A 15778-nucleotide genomic window follows, 5' to 3' on the forward strand; every position below is an offset into this window, starting at 1 on the left:
AGCCCTGGCAGGAGGGATGGGCTTATGGATCTCAATAATTAACCAAAGGGACAGCTGCTTGCTTGCACGGGGACCTCCCTTCCATCCATTCATAATCCCAAGCCGATCTGGGGTGTTAACTGGTGCGGTTACCAGTTAACCGATGCTGGATGGCGGCTAGGAAAAGAGATGCTGATTCCGAAGCGAGCCACCAGCCTGCTCACTTCTGGTGTTCTTGCAGGGGCCGGGGAGAGGTGGGGAAGTGGGGGTGTACTGCCTGGGAGCCCGGGGGAGAGGAGACGCAGAACCTCTAACCCCACCAAGGCCTCGTAAGGAACCGATCGGGTCTATGGGAAGTGAGGCAGAGCTGCCGAAGGACCGTCTACGCTACTGCTTCATCATGGTCCCTTTTGATTGGGCTTCAAAGCATATCAGAGTGAATTAGCGGAAGGCAGATGCTGAGAGTCTTTGAATGAACTGATTTAGAAGTGTGCATTTATTCCAAGCGCATGTGATAACATAGACCAGGAGGAGACAGGGAAGCTGGTACAATCACAGAGGCAGGAAAAGAATCTCCCCGAACTTACTGATCTCTCAGTACCACCGGCTAGCCACAGCCCACTGGATCTGACCTCCATTCTAACCCTGAGAGCCATCGAGGCTTCTTGGCCATATCTTTTTCTTTCTTTTTTTTCTTTTTTTTTTTTTTTTGTCTTTTTAAGGGGTGCAATTGCCACATATGGAGGTTCCCAGGCTAGGGGTCGAATGGGAGCCGTAGCCGCCGGCCTGCACCACAGCCCCCGCAACGCCAGATCGAGCCACATCTGTGACCTACACCACAGTTCACGGCAACGCTGGATCCTTAGCCCACTGAGCAAGGCCAGGGATTGAACCTGCATCCTCATGGCTACTAGTCAGGTTCGTCATTGCTGAGCCACACCAAGAACTCCTTGGCCATATCTTTGAGGAAAGAAATAAACATCCAAAGAGAAAACTAAGTTGGGAGTAGGGACAAGTAGTGAGAGCAGGAGAGAGGGTGCGTAAAAAATCCGAAAGGAGGAAGGTCAATTATTGTTGGAAGATGAAGCGCTAAGGGCAATGTCTGCAGGCCGGGAGCAGAAGCACGGGAGCTCTGGGGTGCCTGGAACTGGCTTGGGGGAGAAGCGGTTCCCAGCACACAGTATTTGCTTATTTGAAACACATGAACAGTTCTCTAGATAACAAGACACAAGGCAGACAATCTTTGGCGACTCTCTTCCCACAGATGCTGTGCTCCTTCTCCAAGGTTCCTGATGTCACTACGCGGTTCATGGGGTTCCCAGGGCGAGATGGCTGCCTCCAAGCATCCTGGGCACATCCCACATGTCCACCCCGCCCCAGGTATCAAGAGAGGGTGGCTCTGTTCTCTCCCTCCCCCGCCGCCTCCCACCCCCGAGGAGTACAAGCTGTCCCAGGGACCAGACACTCGCAGAGCAAAGGCTCTAGCATTCTCTGGGAAAGTCCCACCCCGATCCCTTTCCCACTGACCTTTCCAAAATTCATCTGGCTTTGTGTGGGGCTCCACAAGTTATGAGAGTTAGCTTCCAGGAGAGCCAGAGCCGAGGCACTCCCAATGCGGGATTTAGACCTCTGCTAATTTCCACCCAAGGGCCAGAGTAGAGTTTGAGGGACCGTTTCTCCCGCATATTTAGACAATGACGTAAAACCTGTTGATTTGTTTAGACACAATTGTCCCTCAGCAGGACAGCTGGTATTCAACAGAATGAAATAATTAGGAGATTGAAAAGAAATAATTATGTGGGAAAAGACAGTCCGAGTCAAACATGCCCGGTGATCTATATGAAGAATCCATGTTTCGAATGTGCATAAAAGTTGTCATTATGGATTTTGCTACCTCGTCCTCCTGAGCTAAAACAACGCTTTGTCGCCGAAAGATGTTCCATTTCATGCTGTTAAAGACAAACATGATTTTTGAAGAATCGTGGGAACGGTGACATGAAACATGCAGTTTATTTTCATCTCTTCCTGGGGAAACTGAAGTTCCTGGTGAAACAACTTTATGAGGCAATGGCTTAATTACACTAAATGGTTTTTAAAACATAACACAGCAGGGTGGTGGGAGGGGGTGGGGAGAGTAGCTATCTTGTTAAATTGTTTGTTTGACTTTGAGCTGCCTTTGGCTTTCCACAGCCCAGGGTCCAAAAGACGAGACTCTTTGCTGAAACCTACACTTCTCTCAACGCAAGCTTCACGGGTGATGCTCTTTGCCAGGCACACATCACCCCCGTCCCCTGCCCCGAGAAAGAGTCTGCCCGAGACACTTAATTCTGAGCCAGCTGAGTCCTGGAGCAAACAAGAGGCCTCCATGCAGGGAGGAAGCCAATTAACTGCCGTGAACACTCTTGGCCACGTGGTTTGCTTCTTGCCTCCCCGACTGCCGGCACCACCAAACTAACTCCCTTTCACTTGTGTGATCTGACAGAGGCAATGCAGTGTGATTTTGGCCTAGCACCTTGGTGGGGCACTAAGCCAGAAGGCCAATATCTGATAAAATCTGCCCAATTCAAAAAGTCTTGGAGCAGGAGAAAGAGTGGACTTTGCATTAAGTGGATTGGGGACTATTTGCGTTTCATTTAAGTGAAGCAGCTGGTCTTGATCTCAAAAAGTCACTCTACCTTTCATATTCTAGAATTCTTTGACATTATCTACCAAAGCTGAATATGCAAACAACCTCGGACTCAATAATTCTACTACTAGGGACACGCAACAGAAATGCATGCACGTGGACTTTAAGACACATGTATAGAAATGCTCATAACAGAATTATTTCCATAATAATCGCCAACATCAATAACAACTCAAAGATCCATCAAGAGTAAATTGTGATAAAGTTGTTCAGTGGAATACTATACAGCAACGAGAATGGATGGTCTACTGCTATAAGCAAACATGTACATAAATCTCACAAGTGTGATGCTGAGCGAAAAAGGACATCCTGTGTGATTCCATTTATATATAAAGCTCAAAGGCAGGCAAAGCTAAGCTATGCCCTTAGAGGTCATGACAGCTGTTAGCTTTGACAGGGGAGGGGCTGGAAGAGGTGATGAAGGGTGTGGCAGGTTGAATGGCGGTCCCCTCAAAGATACATTGTGCCCTCCAGAACTTGTGACCGTGACCCGATTTGGAAAAAAGGGTCTTTGCAGATATAATCACATCCAGGATCTCAAGAGGAGATCATCTGGATTATGTGAGTGGGCCCTAAATTCAATGCCAAGTGTCCTTATAAGAGATGGAAGAGACAAATACCATATGATACCACGTATACACGGCACAAAGGAACCCTTCCACAGAAAAGACACTCATGGACCTGGAGATCAGACTTGTGGTTGTCAAGGGGGAGGGAGAGGGAGTGGGATGGACTAGGAATCTGGGGTTCAGAGATGCAAACTCTTGCATTGGGAGCAATGAGATCCTGCTGTAGAGCACTGGGAACTACATCTAGTCACTTTTGATGGAGCAGGACAATGTGAGAAAAAGGAATGTATATGTGTATGTGTGACTGGATCACCACGCTGTACAGTAGAAAATGGACAGCACGCTGTAAACCAGCTGTAATGGAAAAAAAATAAAAATCATTTAAAAAAAATAAGAGATGGAAGAGGAAAAGACACAGGCAAAGGAGATGAAGGAGGTGGGCCTTGCGAAGAAGGGGGCAGAGATTTAGAGGGATGGGGCCACAAGCCAAGGAACACCTGGCAGCACCAGAGCTAGAAAAGGCAAGTCAGGATTCTCCCCTAGAGTGCCTGCTGACACTCGAGTTCAGGCTTCTGGCCTTCCAAACTAGGAGAGAATACATTTCTGTTAAGGCCCTGCATTTGCAGGAATTGGTTCTAGAAGCCCTAGGAAGCTGGAGCAGGGAAGGGGCTCTGTTTCTTGAGCTGGGTACTGGTTATAGGGGTACGTCCATTTTATAAAAATTCATCAAGTTGTACATGAATAAGTTATATATTTTATGTGTATATTTTACTTCAATACACAGGTTTTAATTTTTGTTTTTATGGTCACACCTGCAGCATATGGATGTTTCCAGACTAAGGGTTGAATCAGAGCTGCAGCTGCCGGCCTACACCACAGCCACAGCCACGCCAGATCTGAGCCACGTCTGTGACCTACACCACAGCTCATGGCAATGCCAGATCCTTAATCCACTGAGCCAGGCCAGGGATCAAACCCGCATCCTCATGGAGACTAGGTTGGGTTCTTAACCTGCTGAGCCACAACGGGAGGCCCACATTTGTTTTAACTACTCTTTGGCCAAGCCTGTGCCATGCAGAAGTTCCTGGACCAGCAATCGAATTCATACCACAGCAGTGGCCCGAACCACACCTGTGACAAGGCCAGATCCTTAACCCAATGAGCCACCAGTGACCTCGTAAAAATTTATTTAGGAGTTCCCGTCGTGGCTCAGTGGAAATGAATCTGACTAGCATCCATGAGGACATAGGTTCAATCCCTGGCCTCACTCAGTGGGTTAAGGATCCAGCATTGCCATGACCTGCGGCATAGGTTGCAGATGCGGCTCGGATCTGGCGTGGCTGTGGCTGTGGTGTAGGCCGGCAGCTACAGCTCCGATTAGACCCCTAGCCTGGGAACCTCCATATGCTGCGGGTGCAGCCCTAAAAAGACAAAAACAAACAAACAAAATTCAATTAAAAAATCTATGACTTTATATTCTAGTTTCCAGTTACCTACCCTTTTGAGTAAACAGAATTTGGGCTTTATGAGGTTTCATTGTTTATGTTTAAACGGTGCTTTACAATAAGGAAAGCCTTTCAGCAAGTCAAAAAGGCATGCCCCTAACAAATGGAAACTCAGAGTCTTTCCCCCACTGCAGTGTGGTCAGGGGAAACCTTAGAAGACGATACATCTCAGAAGCAAGTAGCCGGCATCCGTTTGTCGTGTATTTCTTTTTGTCGAAGTAGGCAGCACGGCGGTTAAGGGCGGACAAATCTCCAGGATGGGAACTCTCTGGACGTGCGGGCTAGTGATCGCCTGACCAGCATCTTGCTTTTGCTCCAAGTGGCTCCACGGGGAACTGTTTGTGATCAACAACAACAAGAAACCAAACCCTATCCCCACCTTCTCTGGCAATTTTGCAGAGGGTGGGAAAAGCATTGCATATCATTTGTGTGTTATTAAGAATGAGATTCAAAGATGGTTTCCTCTGTTTTGGAAAAAAAAAAAAAAAAAAAAGAACACATTTGGCAGCCTACAAACAATAAACCAGTAGAGGATTCAGATTTTTTCCAAAAGGATGAGATGACTCCAAAACGAGAATGTTTTCCATTTTCCACTCCCTCCAACCCCAGGCAGATGATTTTGAACGTGCACTCTCCTCACACTGGCTTTGAAGAAGTCAGGACTTGCCAGAACTGTGGACTCGAGACGAAAGCCAAGCACAAGGGAAGGGGCTGTGGAGAGCAGGCCCGGACCCCCTGAGCAGGGATTCCTGGGAGCAAAGCTGGCAGCGTGGGGATTTCAAACAGCCACAGGTGCAGAGGGGCGCAGGGCAAGGGCTGGGGTGCAGGGAAGGGCCCTTCCGCCTCCATGGACGTCGGTGCTCAGGCACATCCGCTTAAGGGGGCCACTGCTGCCTAAATCCAGGTATTGAACTTGTCGGTTCCAGGAGATCTCAGCACTGAAGGTGGGCAGACAGGCCTGCTGGTTCCCCCACGAAGGAGCAGATCCCCCCCCCACAAGCCCTGCCCAGGCACCAAGAGCATGGGACTGTGGCCACCCAGTCTGAGGCACAGAGTACGCAGTTACAGAGACAGCAGTGGTGGCAGAACTCTGAGAGGGGTTTGGAAGCCTTCAGTAGGAATCAGCACAATTTTGGCAGTGAGTTAGGGGCTGACTTCCTGAAGGGGCCAAATGAGGTTAAAATGGATGACTTCTCCAAGGTTCCTCCTGCACTGGAATCCTCCAATGTGTGTGCTTTGTTTTGTGTGAGTGCTCTGTCTTTCGCCCTTCAAAGTGCAAGCTACAGGAGTTCCCATCATGGCTCAGGGGTAATGAACCCGACTAGTATCCATGAGGACGGAGGTTCGATCCCTGGCCTCGCTCAGTGTCAGGGATCCGGCATTGCCATGAGCTATGGTGAAGGTCGCAAGCACAGCTCGGATCCCGCATTGCTGTGGCTGTGGTGTAGGCTGGCAGCTGTAGCTCTGATTCGACCCCTAGCCTGGGAACTTCCATATGTCACAGGTGCGACCCTAAAAAGACAAAAAAAAAAAAAAAGTCCAAGCTACAAAGACAGTGAGGGCTGGGCCCTCCATATCGCTTGGAAATTTTGTCACCTACATGTAGCTGTTAATGTCAAAAAAAAAAAAAAAAAGGAAAAAAAAGAAGAAGACAGAAGTGAAATGACATGTGTTCTAAATTAGGCCACCATGGGATGGTAACAACAGTGATTTCTTCAGCCAGAAGAAAGGCCTTGCTCAAATATTTGTTTGAGAAGGGAAAATGTGAAATTAGGAGGCAAAGAGAAGAAAATTCCCGCCTAGAGATATGAAAAGAAAAGCAATGTTTGTGAGACCAGATAATAACTAACTGATTTGAAAAGAAGTCAAAGCATTAGGTAATGTGAAATCCTGAGCCTTGACTGTAACATATATTGCATGTTTTTTTCCTAACTCAGTTTTGTCTGTATGGCATTCCGGCCAAATGTTCTAACCAAAAGCCCTTGAGGAAAGACTGAACATGAGACAATAGTTCGTAATTCAATTCCATCAGCATTCACTGAATGCTTACTACGTGCTCGACACTCTGTTTGGTGCTGTGGGGAATGGGTAGGAAGCAGAAGACACAGCCAATGCCTGTAAGAAGTTTGCCATTTTGTTGGGAGAGAGACGCTTTCTAAACATAGAACAATTCAATTCAAAAATAAAGACATAATAAAGAACCAAGAGAAACATACTTCGGTGCATAGACGTGTGGTTCAGGCAAGAATGGGCAACTCAACACCACCAAAAATGCTGAGGATGGTAAGGAGAGGTCAACAGGATACAAATAAAGTAGACTCCTGGGCTGTAGGAAGAAGGCCAGCCCATGTCACCTTCTGAAACTGATGTTAACGAGAAAAACCCCACAAGAGTACCAAGTTGGTTTCTGAAAACCAACAACAGACTGTGAGAAGAGCTTCTAAAATCTCAACTGTAAGGCATCAATTTCAAAGGCTAACCAATACCAACTCAACTATCTAATACTTTTGTGACAAAAGGTTTTTTGTTTGTTTGTTTGTCTGCTTTTTAGGACTGCTCCCACAGCATATGGAGATTCCCAGGCTAGGGGTTGAATCAGAGCTACAGCTGCAGGACTATACCACAGCCACAGCAACACAGGATCTGAGCCTCGTCTGCGACCCACACCACAGCTCATGGCAACACCGGATCCTTAACCCACTGAGCGAGGCCAGGGATCGAACCTACAACCTCATGGTTCCTAGTTGGATCTGTTTCTGCTGCATCATGACGGGAATTCCCGACAAAAGTTTTTGGAGTGTGAACATAAGCAAACCTCAGAGATCTTACTTCAAGCTATCACTCACAGACCACCACAATAAAGCAAACATTGCATACAATAAAGCAAATCACACAAATTGTTTATGGTTTCCAAGTGTGTCTAACAGTTGTGTTTACCCTATAGTGTAGTCTAGTAAGTATACAACAGTCCACTTGCGTCTAAAAAAGCAATGTGCGTAGTACCTTAATTTAAACATACTTTATCACAAAAAAATGCTAACCATCATCTGAACCTTCAAGTCATAATTTTTTTGCAAAGGTAACACCAAAGATCACTGACCAGGAGTTCCCGCTGTGGCACAACAGGATTAGCGGCATGCTGGGTGCACTAGGATACAGCTTCCATCCCCGGCCTGGTACAGTTGTGTTAAAGGATCCAGTGTTGCCACAGCTGTGGCTTAGGTGGCAACTGTGGCGTGGATCTGATCCCTGGCCCAGGGAACTTCTAATGCTACAGGGTGACCAAAAAAGAAAAAAAAAAAAAGATTGCTGCTCACATAACAAATATAGTAATAATGAAAACGGTTGAAATATTGTGACAATTACCAAAATGTGACACAGAGATACAAAGTGAACAAAAGCTGGTGGAAAATGGTGTCCATAGACCTGCTCAAACCTTCAATTTGTTAGAAAGAAAGAAAGAAGGAAAGAAAGAAAGAAAGAAAGAAAAGAAAAGAAAAAGAAAGAAAAACAAAAACAAACAAAAATGGCATCGGCAGAGCACAGTAACACGATGTCTGAACAAGAAGGCCTGGATCATAAGAAGCTGTCAGTGAGCATGCGTGCAGCACTGGCTACAAAAGCAGACCTGGTTTCCTTAGGCCATCAGAAAAGCAGATTTGGGATCAGAACAGAGGCAACAACCCAGGTGCTACCCTTCTCACCCTCCCCCGGTTATGATCCCCTAAAAAATAGTGGTTCCTGTAGCGTCCATCACTTATTACCCATGTGGCCTTGGCGATTACTTTCTCCCTCCAAGCCTCAGTTTCCTAAATTGGGAAGAAGAAGAATAATACCTACCCTCACACTGGGGTTTGATGAGGATTGGATTAGCTAATCCACTGGAGTGCTTGGCCCAGGGCCTGCCATTAGGCAGGAGCTCGGTAAAAGTGTGCTATTGTTTTTGTTCCTCCTAATAGCCTCTTGATTGCCACTAAGGCCTACATAAATTGCTCAAAGTTTGGGCTTTGGACTCAGAGAGATTAGAGTCTAAATCCTGTGCTCTATTTACTAGCTATGTAACTTCAGGCAAATCAGGCTATTATTATTTACTGTTGTGGCTACAGGCCGCCAACTCGACACCTTGATACTGGGAAAGGAAGCTAGAGGACATAAGTCTTCCAGGCACTGGAAAGGCTTTCCTTCCTTGTTAAGGGATAACCAGGTCTTCTGAATGATAACATCCTCTGGGTCTAGTTAGTGGGTATCCATCCCCCTGGATGATCTGCAAGTTCCTGCCTCAGTGACCAGCCACCCTCTCTCGTCACCATCTACCTGCTTCCTAAAAAGAAAGTTTTAGGCTCACAAAACTAGACGTCCAGAGGCAAGTGGCTTCGGGGCTGACGTAATACCATAATCCCAGTTTCTTTTCCCTGCTCTTCTCTTTGTCCTGATCTCCTCCCTGAGTTGACTTTATCCTCCAGGGAGATGTCTGCAGCACTTTCAGACCACAGGTCCACATGTGACAGCATCTTTGTGGGAAAGTCACCTCTTTCTTTCTTTCTTTTTTTAAGGGCCACGGGTGTGGCATATGGAGGTTCCCAGGCTAGGGGTCAAATCGGAGCTGCAGCTGCCGGCCTCCACCACAGCCACCGCCACGCCAGATCTGAACCGCGTCTGCAACCTACACCACAGCTCCCGGCAACGCCAGATCCTTAACCCACTGAGCGAAGCCAGGGGTCGAACCCACATCCTCATGGATCCTAGTCGGGTTTGTTTCCACTGAGCCATTCTTTCTTAACAATGAGGAAACTTTCCTTCCTCTCTAATTAATGTGCACTGAGTCAAGTGCCCATTTCCAAAGGCATCCTGGTAGGCAGGTATATCAGAACGCTGCAGGGCTGCAGCATCACCAAGGTTAGCTTAGACGAGTTAGGCTCCACCCACTGAGGCTGGAAGGTCTCCGCAAAACTCTACTCGTGCTGAACAATGCGAAAGAGGTAAAATCAATAGGATAGAAGGACATTATCTCAAGCGTCGGATATGCACACTCCTTAATGCTAGAGATGGGGAAAACTAACCCTGCCACGAGTCACTGGCCACTCCCTAAAAGCCAGATGAAGTCAAGGTCTACCCCAGTGACCTCTTTGGAACTATAGTCATATCCGGAGTAACAGGAATGTCACTGCCTGGAAAAACAGGGTCCTTTTCTAAAATGGGCTTTCCCTTCTGGCCAGACTCCTTGGTCCATAACTGCAGTTGATAGGATCTTTGGGAGAGGTTTCCTTGGCCTTTTGTTTGAATGTTATGCCCCCTTTATGATTCTATACGTGAAGAGGAAACCAGCCCTTTCCAGCTATGTCAGAACCCTGATTAATGCCTCGGTAGCAAGCACGACCCAAACCCCAGCAGGAAGCTACCATGGCTCTCCCTTTGTTTGAAGGTGCTGGGTTAAAAAACACCAGCTGCAGTTTCAGAGGGCAGTAAGGAGGTCCCAGAATTGGTTCCCCTCCTCACCCCTCGGGTTGAAGCGAAGCCGAATCACCCTGAGAAAAATTAAGATTCCTCCAAGCCGAGGGGAGGACTCCATGCATTGGCACGGGCGAGGCTGAACTCGCAGAGTTCGGGGTGACACCCTGTTCTGGATGGTGTGCGACCACAGGTCCGGCCTCAGGGTTTGGTTTCCACCCCTGGCTTCCTCGTTGACCTGTTTTTAATTTTTTAAAACTCCCACCCCCCTTGCAGAACGCTTTCGGTTCTTTGCCTGACCTCTGCCTGGTCTCCCTGGGCAGGTTGCCTGGGTCTCCCTCGGTGGCCAGGCTGCCTGATGCCTAATTGTTCCAAGAGACGGGAAGGCACCCTTTCCATCTCTCCGGTTTGGGTCCGTTTTTACTGCCTCTCTCGAGTTAACCTCGAGGACTTTAAAAACATCTTGGTAAATGCAGATGTGGAGGCTAGATAGGATTGTGGTCACCTTGGCCCTCATTTTTCTTGCTGCTCACAGAGTAGGAAAATTCAGTGCTGTTTTTGGACTTGACCCAACACCTTTTCTGTCCAGAAAGCCAATAACTCACTCTCGGAGTGACTTGTTTGGCTCTGCCGGCTATATCACGTATCATATATTATAGATGATATATCACTGTCATTGGCAAAGTTAACGAATGCCCAAACTCCTCTCCCAGATCCGAGCACCGACGGCCAGAGGGAACCAGACAACATCCGTGAGACATGGTGGGCTGTGAAACCAATCTGCATTATTTGAGGTGAAAGGGTGGACGCAAACAGACTTCCAAGTTTCTTGGCTTAGTATCAGCATCATTGCTTTTGGACGGTAAATACTTTGAAAGATCGTATTTTCTATTACTTGGAATTTGTTTTTCAAATCAAGTGACTATTGTGGACAGAACCTTATGCTCGATGTGGAAGGGACTACAAGGGTTTTAGCAAGGGACACACGCCATATACTTTGGAAGCCGTGAGCCCCAACCCCAGGGAGTCCATGCTCGGTCAAAAGTAATGGTATAGAGCAGTCTGGAAGGACAGAAGCACAGAGGACTTTGCCCTTAGTTGATGTGTAACAGCTTAAACTCATTTCTAAGCATTGCCCTGGGGCCCTTTCATTCGGGACAATGACATACTCTGGGAGAGGTGAGGTGGAACACCAGGGACCATCTAGAGTTAAATGAAACCTTCTCATTAACCCACTGCCAACCTGCGCCAAGGGCGCCCTGCTCAGTTGCTTGCTTCCTGTGGCTAAATGTGCCCAAGCCGGGAGGCCCAAAGAGCCACTGCCCGGGGGTTTATACGGCAGCTTGCGTTCTGATGCAGAAGGCAAGAGAGGTGCGGAACGACGCGGGGACACTGGCGACCTGACCTCCCTGGGAAAGACCCTGCTACATTTCCAGTTGCCCCGTCACTCAGCTTCATGATTTGAAAAGAAGACATTATTTTGCTCCGTGGCCTGTAGCGAAGTTTGCCCTCTGCCAGGGGAGAGAACATCAATGTCTGTGGGAGTGGGCAAAGAGGGGGGACCCCCTTGGGAAGCTCTCGGCTGGTCAGTCAGCTTATTCATGTTTAAGAGACCTGAAGGGATCAGAACGAGAACCCCGGCCTGGAAGTCAGGAAGTCGGGGGTGGGGTGGGGTGGGGGGCTCATTAGGAGACGGAGCAAGAACATCAGCCACAGGGAGCCCCAAGGAGCATTTATAATGATGGTGACATAAATGTCACATTTTATACCTCGTTACTATTTTTAAAGCTCTTTCACATTTACAACCGTGAAATCATGGACTCTTAAGAGTGGGGAAGGGCTTTAGGAATTACCCAGCACGGCCTCCCACGCAGGTCAGAGTCTCACCTACAAGACCCCTCTCATCTGATGTGGCAAGAAGCCCTCTGCAGGAGCCAGCTTAGCAAGTAGCACCGTCTTCATTTTCCAGGAAAACCAGCTAAGGACTTAGAGTTTCCGCCCAAGATGGTGCAGTCTTGCGACAAAACTGGCCGTAGGCACGCTAGTCCGGGGTTCTTTCCATGCGATCGCATATCTCTTTTATATTTAAGAGGATGGATTCTAGTCACCCTACTGGTCCTTACTATTGAGAATTTATTGTCTTCGATTTGCTTTTTTTTTTTGAGATTTTTTTCTGTCATATGCTAATTTTTTAGTTTTAATTTTTATGTGTATGACTATGACCCATTTCTCTTTTTTAAATGATTTTTATTTTTTCCATTATAGCTGGTTTACAGTGTTCCATCAATTTTCTACTGTACAGCAATCAATTTGCTTTAGAAACTTCAGCTCTGTTACCTCAACTAGACTATAAGATCTTTGAGGGTCAGCTTCATATCTCATACTGCCTTTGGTTGCAATTTTTTTTTGTCTTTTTTTTTGTTGTTGTTGTTGTTGTTGTTGTTGCTATTTCTTGGGCCGCTCCCGCGGCATATGGAGGTTCCCAGGCTAGGGGTCGAATTGGAGCTGTAGCCACCAGCCTACGCCAGAGCCACAGCAACTCAGGATCCGAGCCGCGTCTGCAACCTACACCACAGCTCACGGCAACACCGGATCGTTAACCCACTGAGCAAGGGCAGGGACCGAACCCGAAACCTCATGGTTCCTAGTCGGATTCGTTAACCACTGCGGCACGACGGGAACTCCGCAATTTTTTTTTTTTTTTTTTGGCTGCCCCAGGGTGGCGTATGGAGTTCAGGGGTCTGGGATCAAATTCAAGCCACAGCCACAGCTACACAGGATCCTTTAACCCACTGTGCAGGGCCAGGGATCAAACCTGTGTCCTTGGCACTGCAAAGATATCAATCATCCTGTTGCACCACAGCAGGAACTCCTCACAGTGACTTTGAATCTCCATCTTCTCCCCACCTCGCTACCAGCGTTAGAGCTTCTTGGAAGATATTTAACAAGTGCCTGAATGAACGGATTGAAATTCTAAAATTTCTGAGTTACTCCTTATACGTTAGAGGCATGCCAGCTTCTACTTTCCATGATTTTGTCCTCATCTTTGGAAATTTCATTTGGTTGGAGCTACTGAGGTTACTTAGGCAGGGTGAAATACTCTAGTATCGGGGTTCCCGTCGTGGCGCAGTGGTTAACGAATCCGACTAGGAACCATGAGGTTTCGGGTTCGGTCCCTGCCCTTGCTCAGTGGGTTAACGATCCGGTGTTGCCGTGAGCTGTGGTGTAGGTTGCAGACACGGCTCGGATCCCGCGTTGCTGTGGCTCTGGCGTAGGCCGGTGGCTACAGCTCGGATTCGACCCCTAGCCTGGGAACCTCCATATGCCGCGGGAGCGGCCCAAAGAAATAGCAAAAAGACAAAAAAAAAAAAAAAAAAAAAAGAAATACTCTGGTATCAGGGCTTAAATGGGGGGACTGTCTTGATATCTTATAGCAAATCTCCTTTCTCAATGGATAATACAACTGGCAAGTCAATTACCTAGGTCTGATATTGGCAAGTTGTGGATCCAATATGTATTTTATTTGTCTTTAAAGCCTTGGCTGGAACTCTATAAAATGGAGAACTCGTACTGTCCCTTTCTGGCCATTGGGATGTATTAAATGAAACACATTGGGCTCATCTAAATTCTTAGCATTAGAGGAAGAGTCCTGATCCGGGTTCTTCACCATGGACTTTTGACATTAACTAGCCTCTTCCAAGAGGGTTCGGTTCAGCTGCAATGAAAAGAAGAATCAAAGACTTACGTGGAAATATCCACAGGACTGACTAGGTAGCCAAAGTGCACACTTTTTCCCGAAATTAAAATTTTACGCTTGGTGAGTTTCATCTAAAAATTAAGATTTTCAGGAGTTCCCGTCGTGGCGCAGTGGTTAACGAATCTGACTAGGAACCATGAGGTTGCGGGTTCGGTCCCTGGCCTTGCTCAGTGGGTTAATGATCCGGCGTTGCCGTGAGCTGTGGTGTAGGTTGCAGACGTGGCTCGGATCCTGCGTTGCTGTGGTTCTGGTGTAGGCCGGCGGCTACAGCTCCGATTCGACCCTAGCCTGGGAAACTCCATATGCCGAGGGAGCGGCCCAAGAAATGGCAAAAAGACCAAAAAAAAAAAAGATTTTCAGCTGCTGTCTATACCTGGACTTTAAAAAAAAATCTTTGGTTCATAATCCCTTTGATGCTGTTGACATACAGAAAAACTCTAAATGATCAATCTCCAATCCTATCTTCTCCTTCCTTTCATTTTTATCCTTTCCCACAAATAGGATGAATACTGCAGTAAGCATCTCCTGCTATTGCCCCCCCCCCGCCGCCGCCACCACCACCACAGCCAAGAATGGCTGAAAAGGATGTTAGCTAAACAGCAGTGGGTTTGCACAGCGCTATAATGTTTAGAAATATAAGGAAACCTCCCGCCACCTTCGCCCCCACCCAGTGATGGGTGAGCCACCTCTAGACTCTTCCACAAGGAGAACAAGCAATGGGACCTGGCAGATCACCCTAAGCAAACACCACCCAGGCAGAGGGACCCAACCTGCCTAGCGAAATTCTCTTAAATACATTTTATACTATCAAGGCTTAAACTCACCAGAAAAAAAAAAAAATGAAATTCAGCAGGAAATGTTGGAGGTAGAGTAACAGAGCTACTGTGAGACACTTCAACATAGCTTCCCAAGCTTAAACTGTGTAATAATCTTCCCCAGATCCCTTTAGGCTGGTTTCTTATTCCAAAAAGTACGTTTTATGGAATTGCACATACTTGGCTCAGTACAAATGTGACCATATCGAGCCCCTTAGGCTCGGCCCACCACAAATTCAGACTGTCAGCTATGGCTTGGCTCCCACCACTGCCCAGTGGCTCCTTATACATCTCATACTGTCAATATTCCAGCGTTTCTCTTCAGGCCCCCAAGTCCTCTTTATCCTAATACCCCTATTCTTAACAGATGAGGTTGACAAAAGTTGCTGAAAAAATTGCAACTATGGGTGTAACTCCTTTAGCTACTGGAGATGTGAGACTATCTCTCATGTCATATGATTTTTTTTTTCTTTTCTCTCTTCTTTTTAGGGCCACACCTGTGGCATATGGAAGTTTCCAGGCTAGGGGTGGAATCAGAGCTACAGCTGCCGGCCTACACCACAGCCACAGCAACGCAGGATCTGAGCCATAGCTGCAACATACACCACAGCTCACAGAAACTCAGAATCCTTAACCCACTGAACAAGGCCAGGGATCAAACCTGCATCCTCAATGGATACTAATTGGATTTGCTTCCAGTGTGCCACAACAGGAACTCCAAAGGAACTTTGTCTAGATAATAATTCTGCTAGTCTTTTCTCACGACCAGTGTCAAAACTTCAGGATACTACCAAAGTTCTTTTTTTTTTTTTTACTACTGAGTTTTTTTTTTTAATTAGGGTATAGTTGATTCAGAGTTGAGTCAATTTATGCTGTACAGCATAGTGACCCAGTCATAGGTATTCTTTTTCTCATATTCTTTTTCCTTTTGATTCCTTCATCTTCCCCTTTTTTTTTTTTCCTTTTGGAGGGAGGACTGGGTTAGTAACCTCCATATTGCCTCTCACAGCAAACTCCAC

At 47.0% G+C, this 15778-nt stretch overlaps 2 protein-coding genes across 8 annotated transcripts in view; both read right to left on the reverse strand.

Moving 5' to 3' along the window:
- PLAC1 (placenta specific 1) overlaps positions 1-15778 on the reverse strand; it is a 188861-nt gene that overhangs the window by 162095 nt on the left and 10988 nt on the right. The gene's annotated exons all lie outside the window — the stretch shown is intronic.
- FAM122B (family with sequence similarity 122B) overlaps positions 4740-15778 on the reverse strand; it is a 47689-nt gene continuing 36650 nt past the window's right edge. The window contains exon 10 of one of the 7 annotated variants that reach the window (XM_021080307.1): positions 4740-5074. In XM_021080307.1, coding sequence (XP_020935966.1) covers positions 4891-5074 — 184 coding nt within the window. In that variant the 3' untranslated portion in view covers positions 4740-4890. The remainder of the gene's footprint in view (positions 5075-15778) is intronic. The other 6 variants (XM_021080317.1, XM_021080305.1, XM_021080308.1 and 3 more) reach the window with 6 other exon arrangements.

The sequence above is a fragment of the Sus scrofa genome, chromosome X, assembly GCF_000003025.6.
Source record: "Sus scrofa isolate TJ Tabasco breed Duroc chromosome X, Sscrofa11.1, whole genome shotgun sequence".
Taxonomy (NCBI): Eukaryota; Metazoa; Chordata; class Mammalia; order Artiodactyla; family Suidae; genus Sus; species Sus scrofa.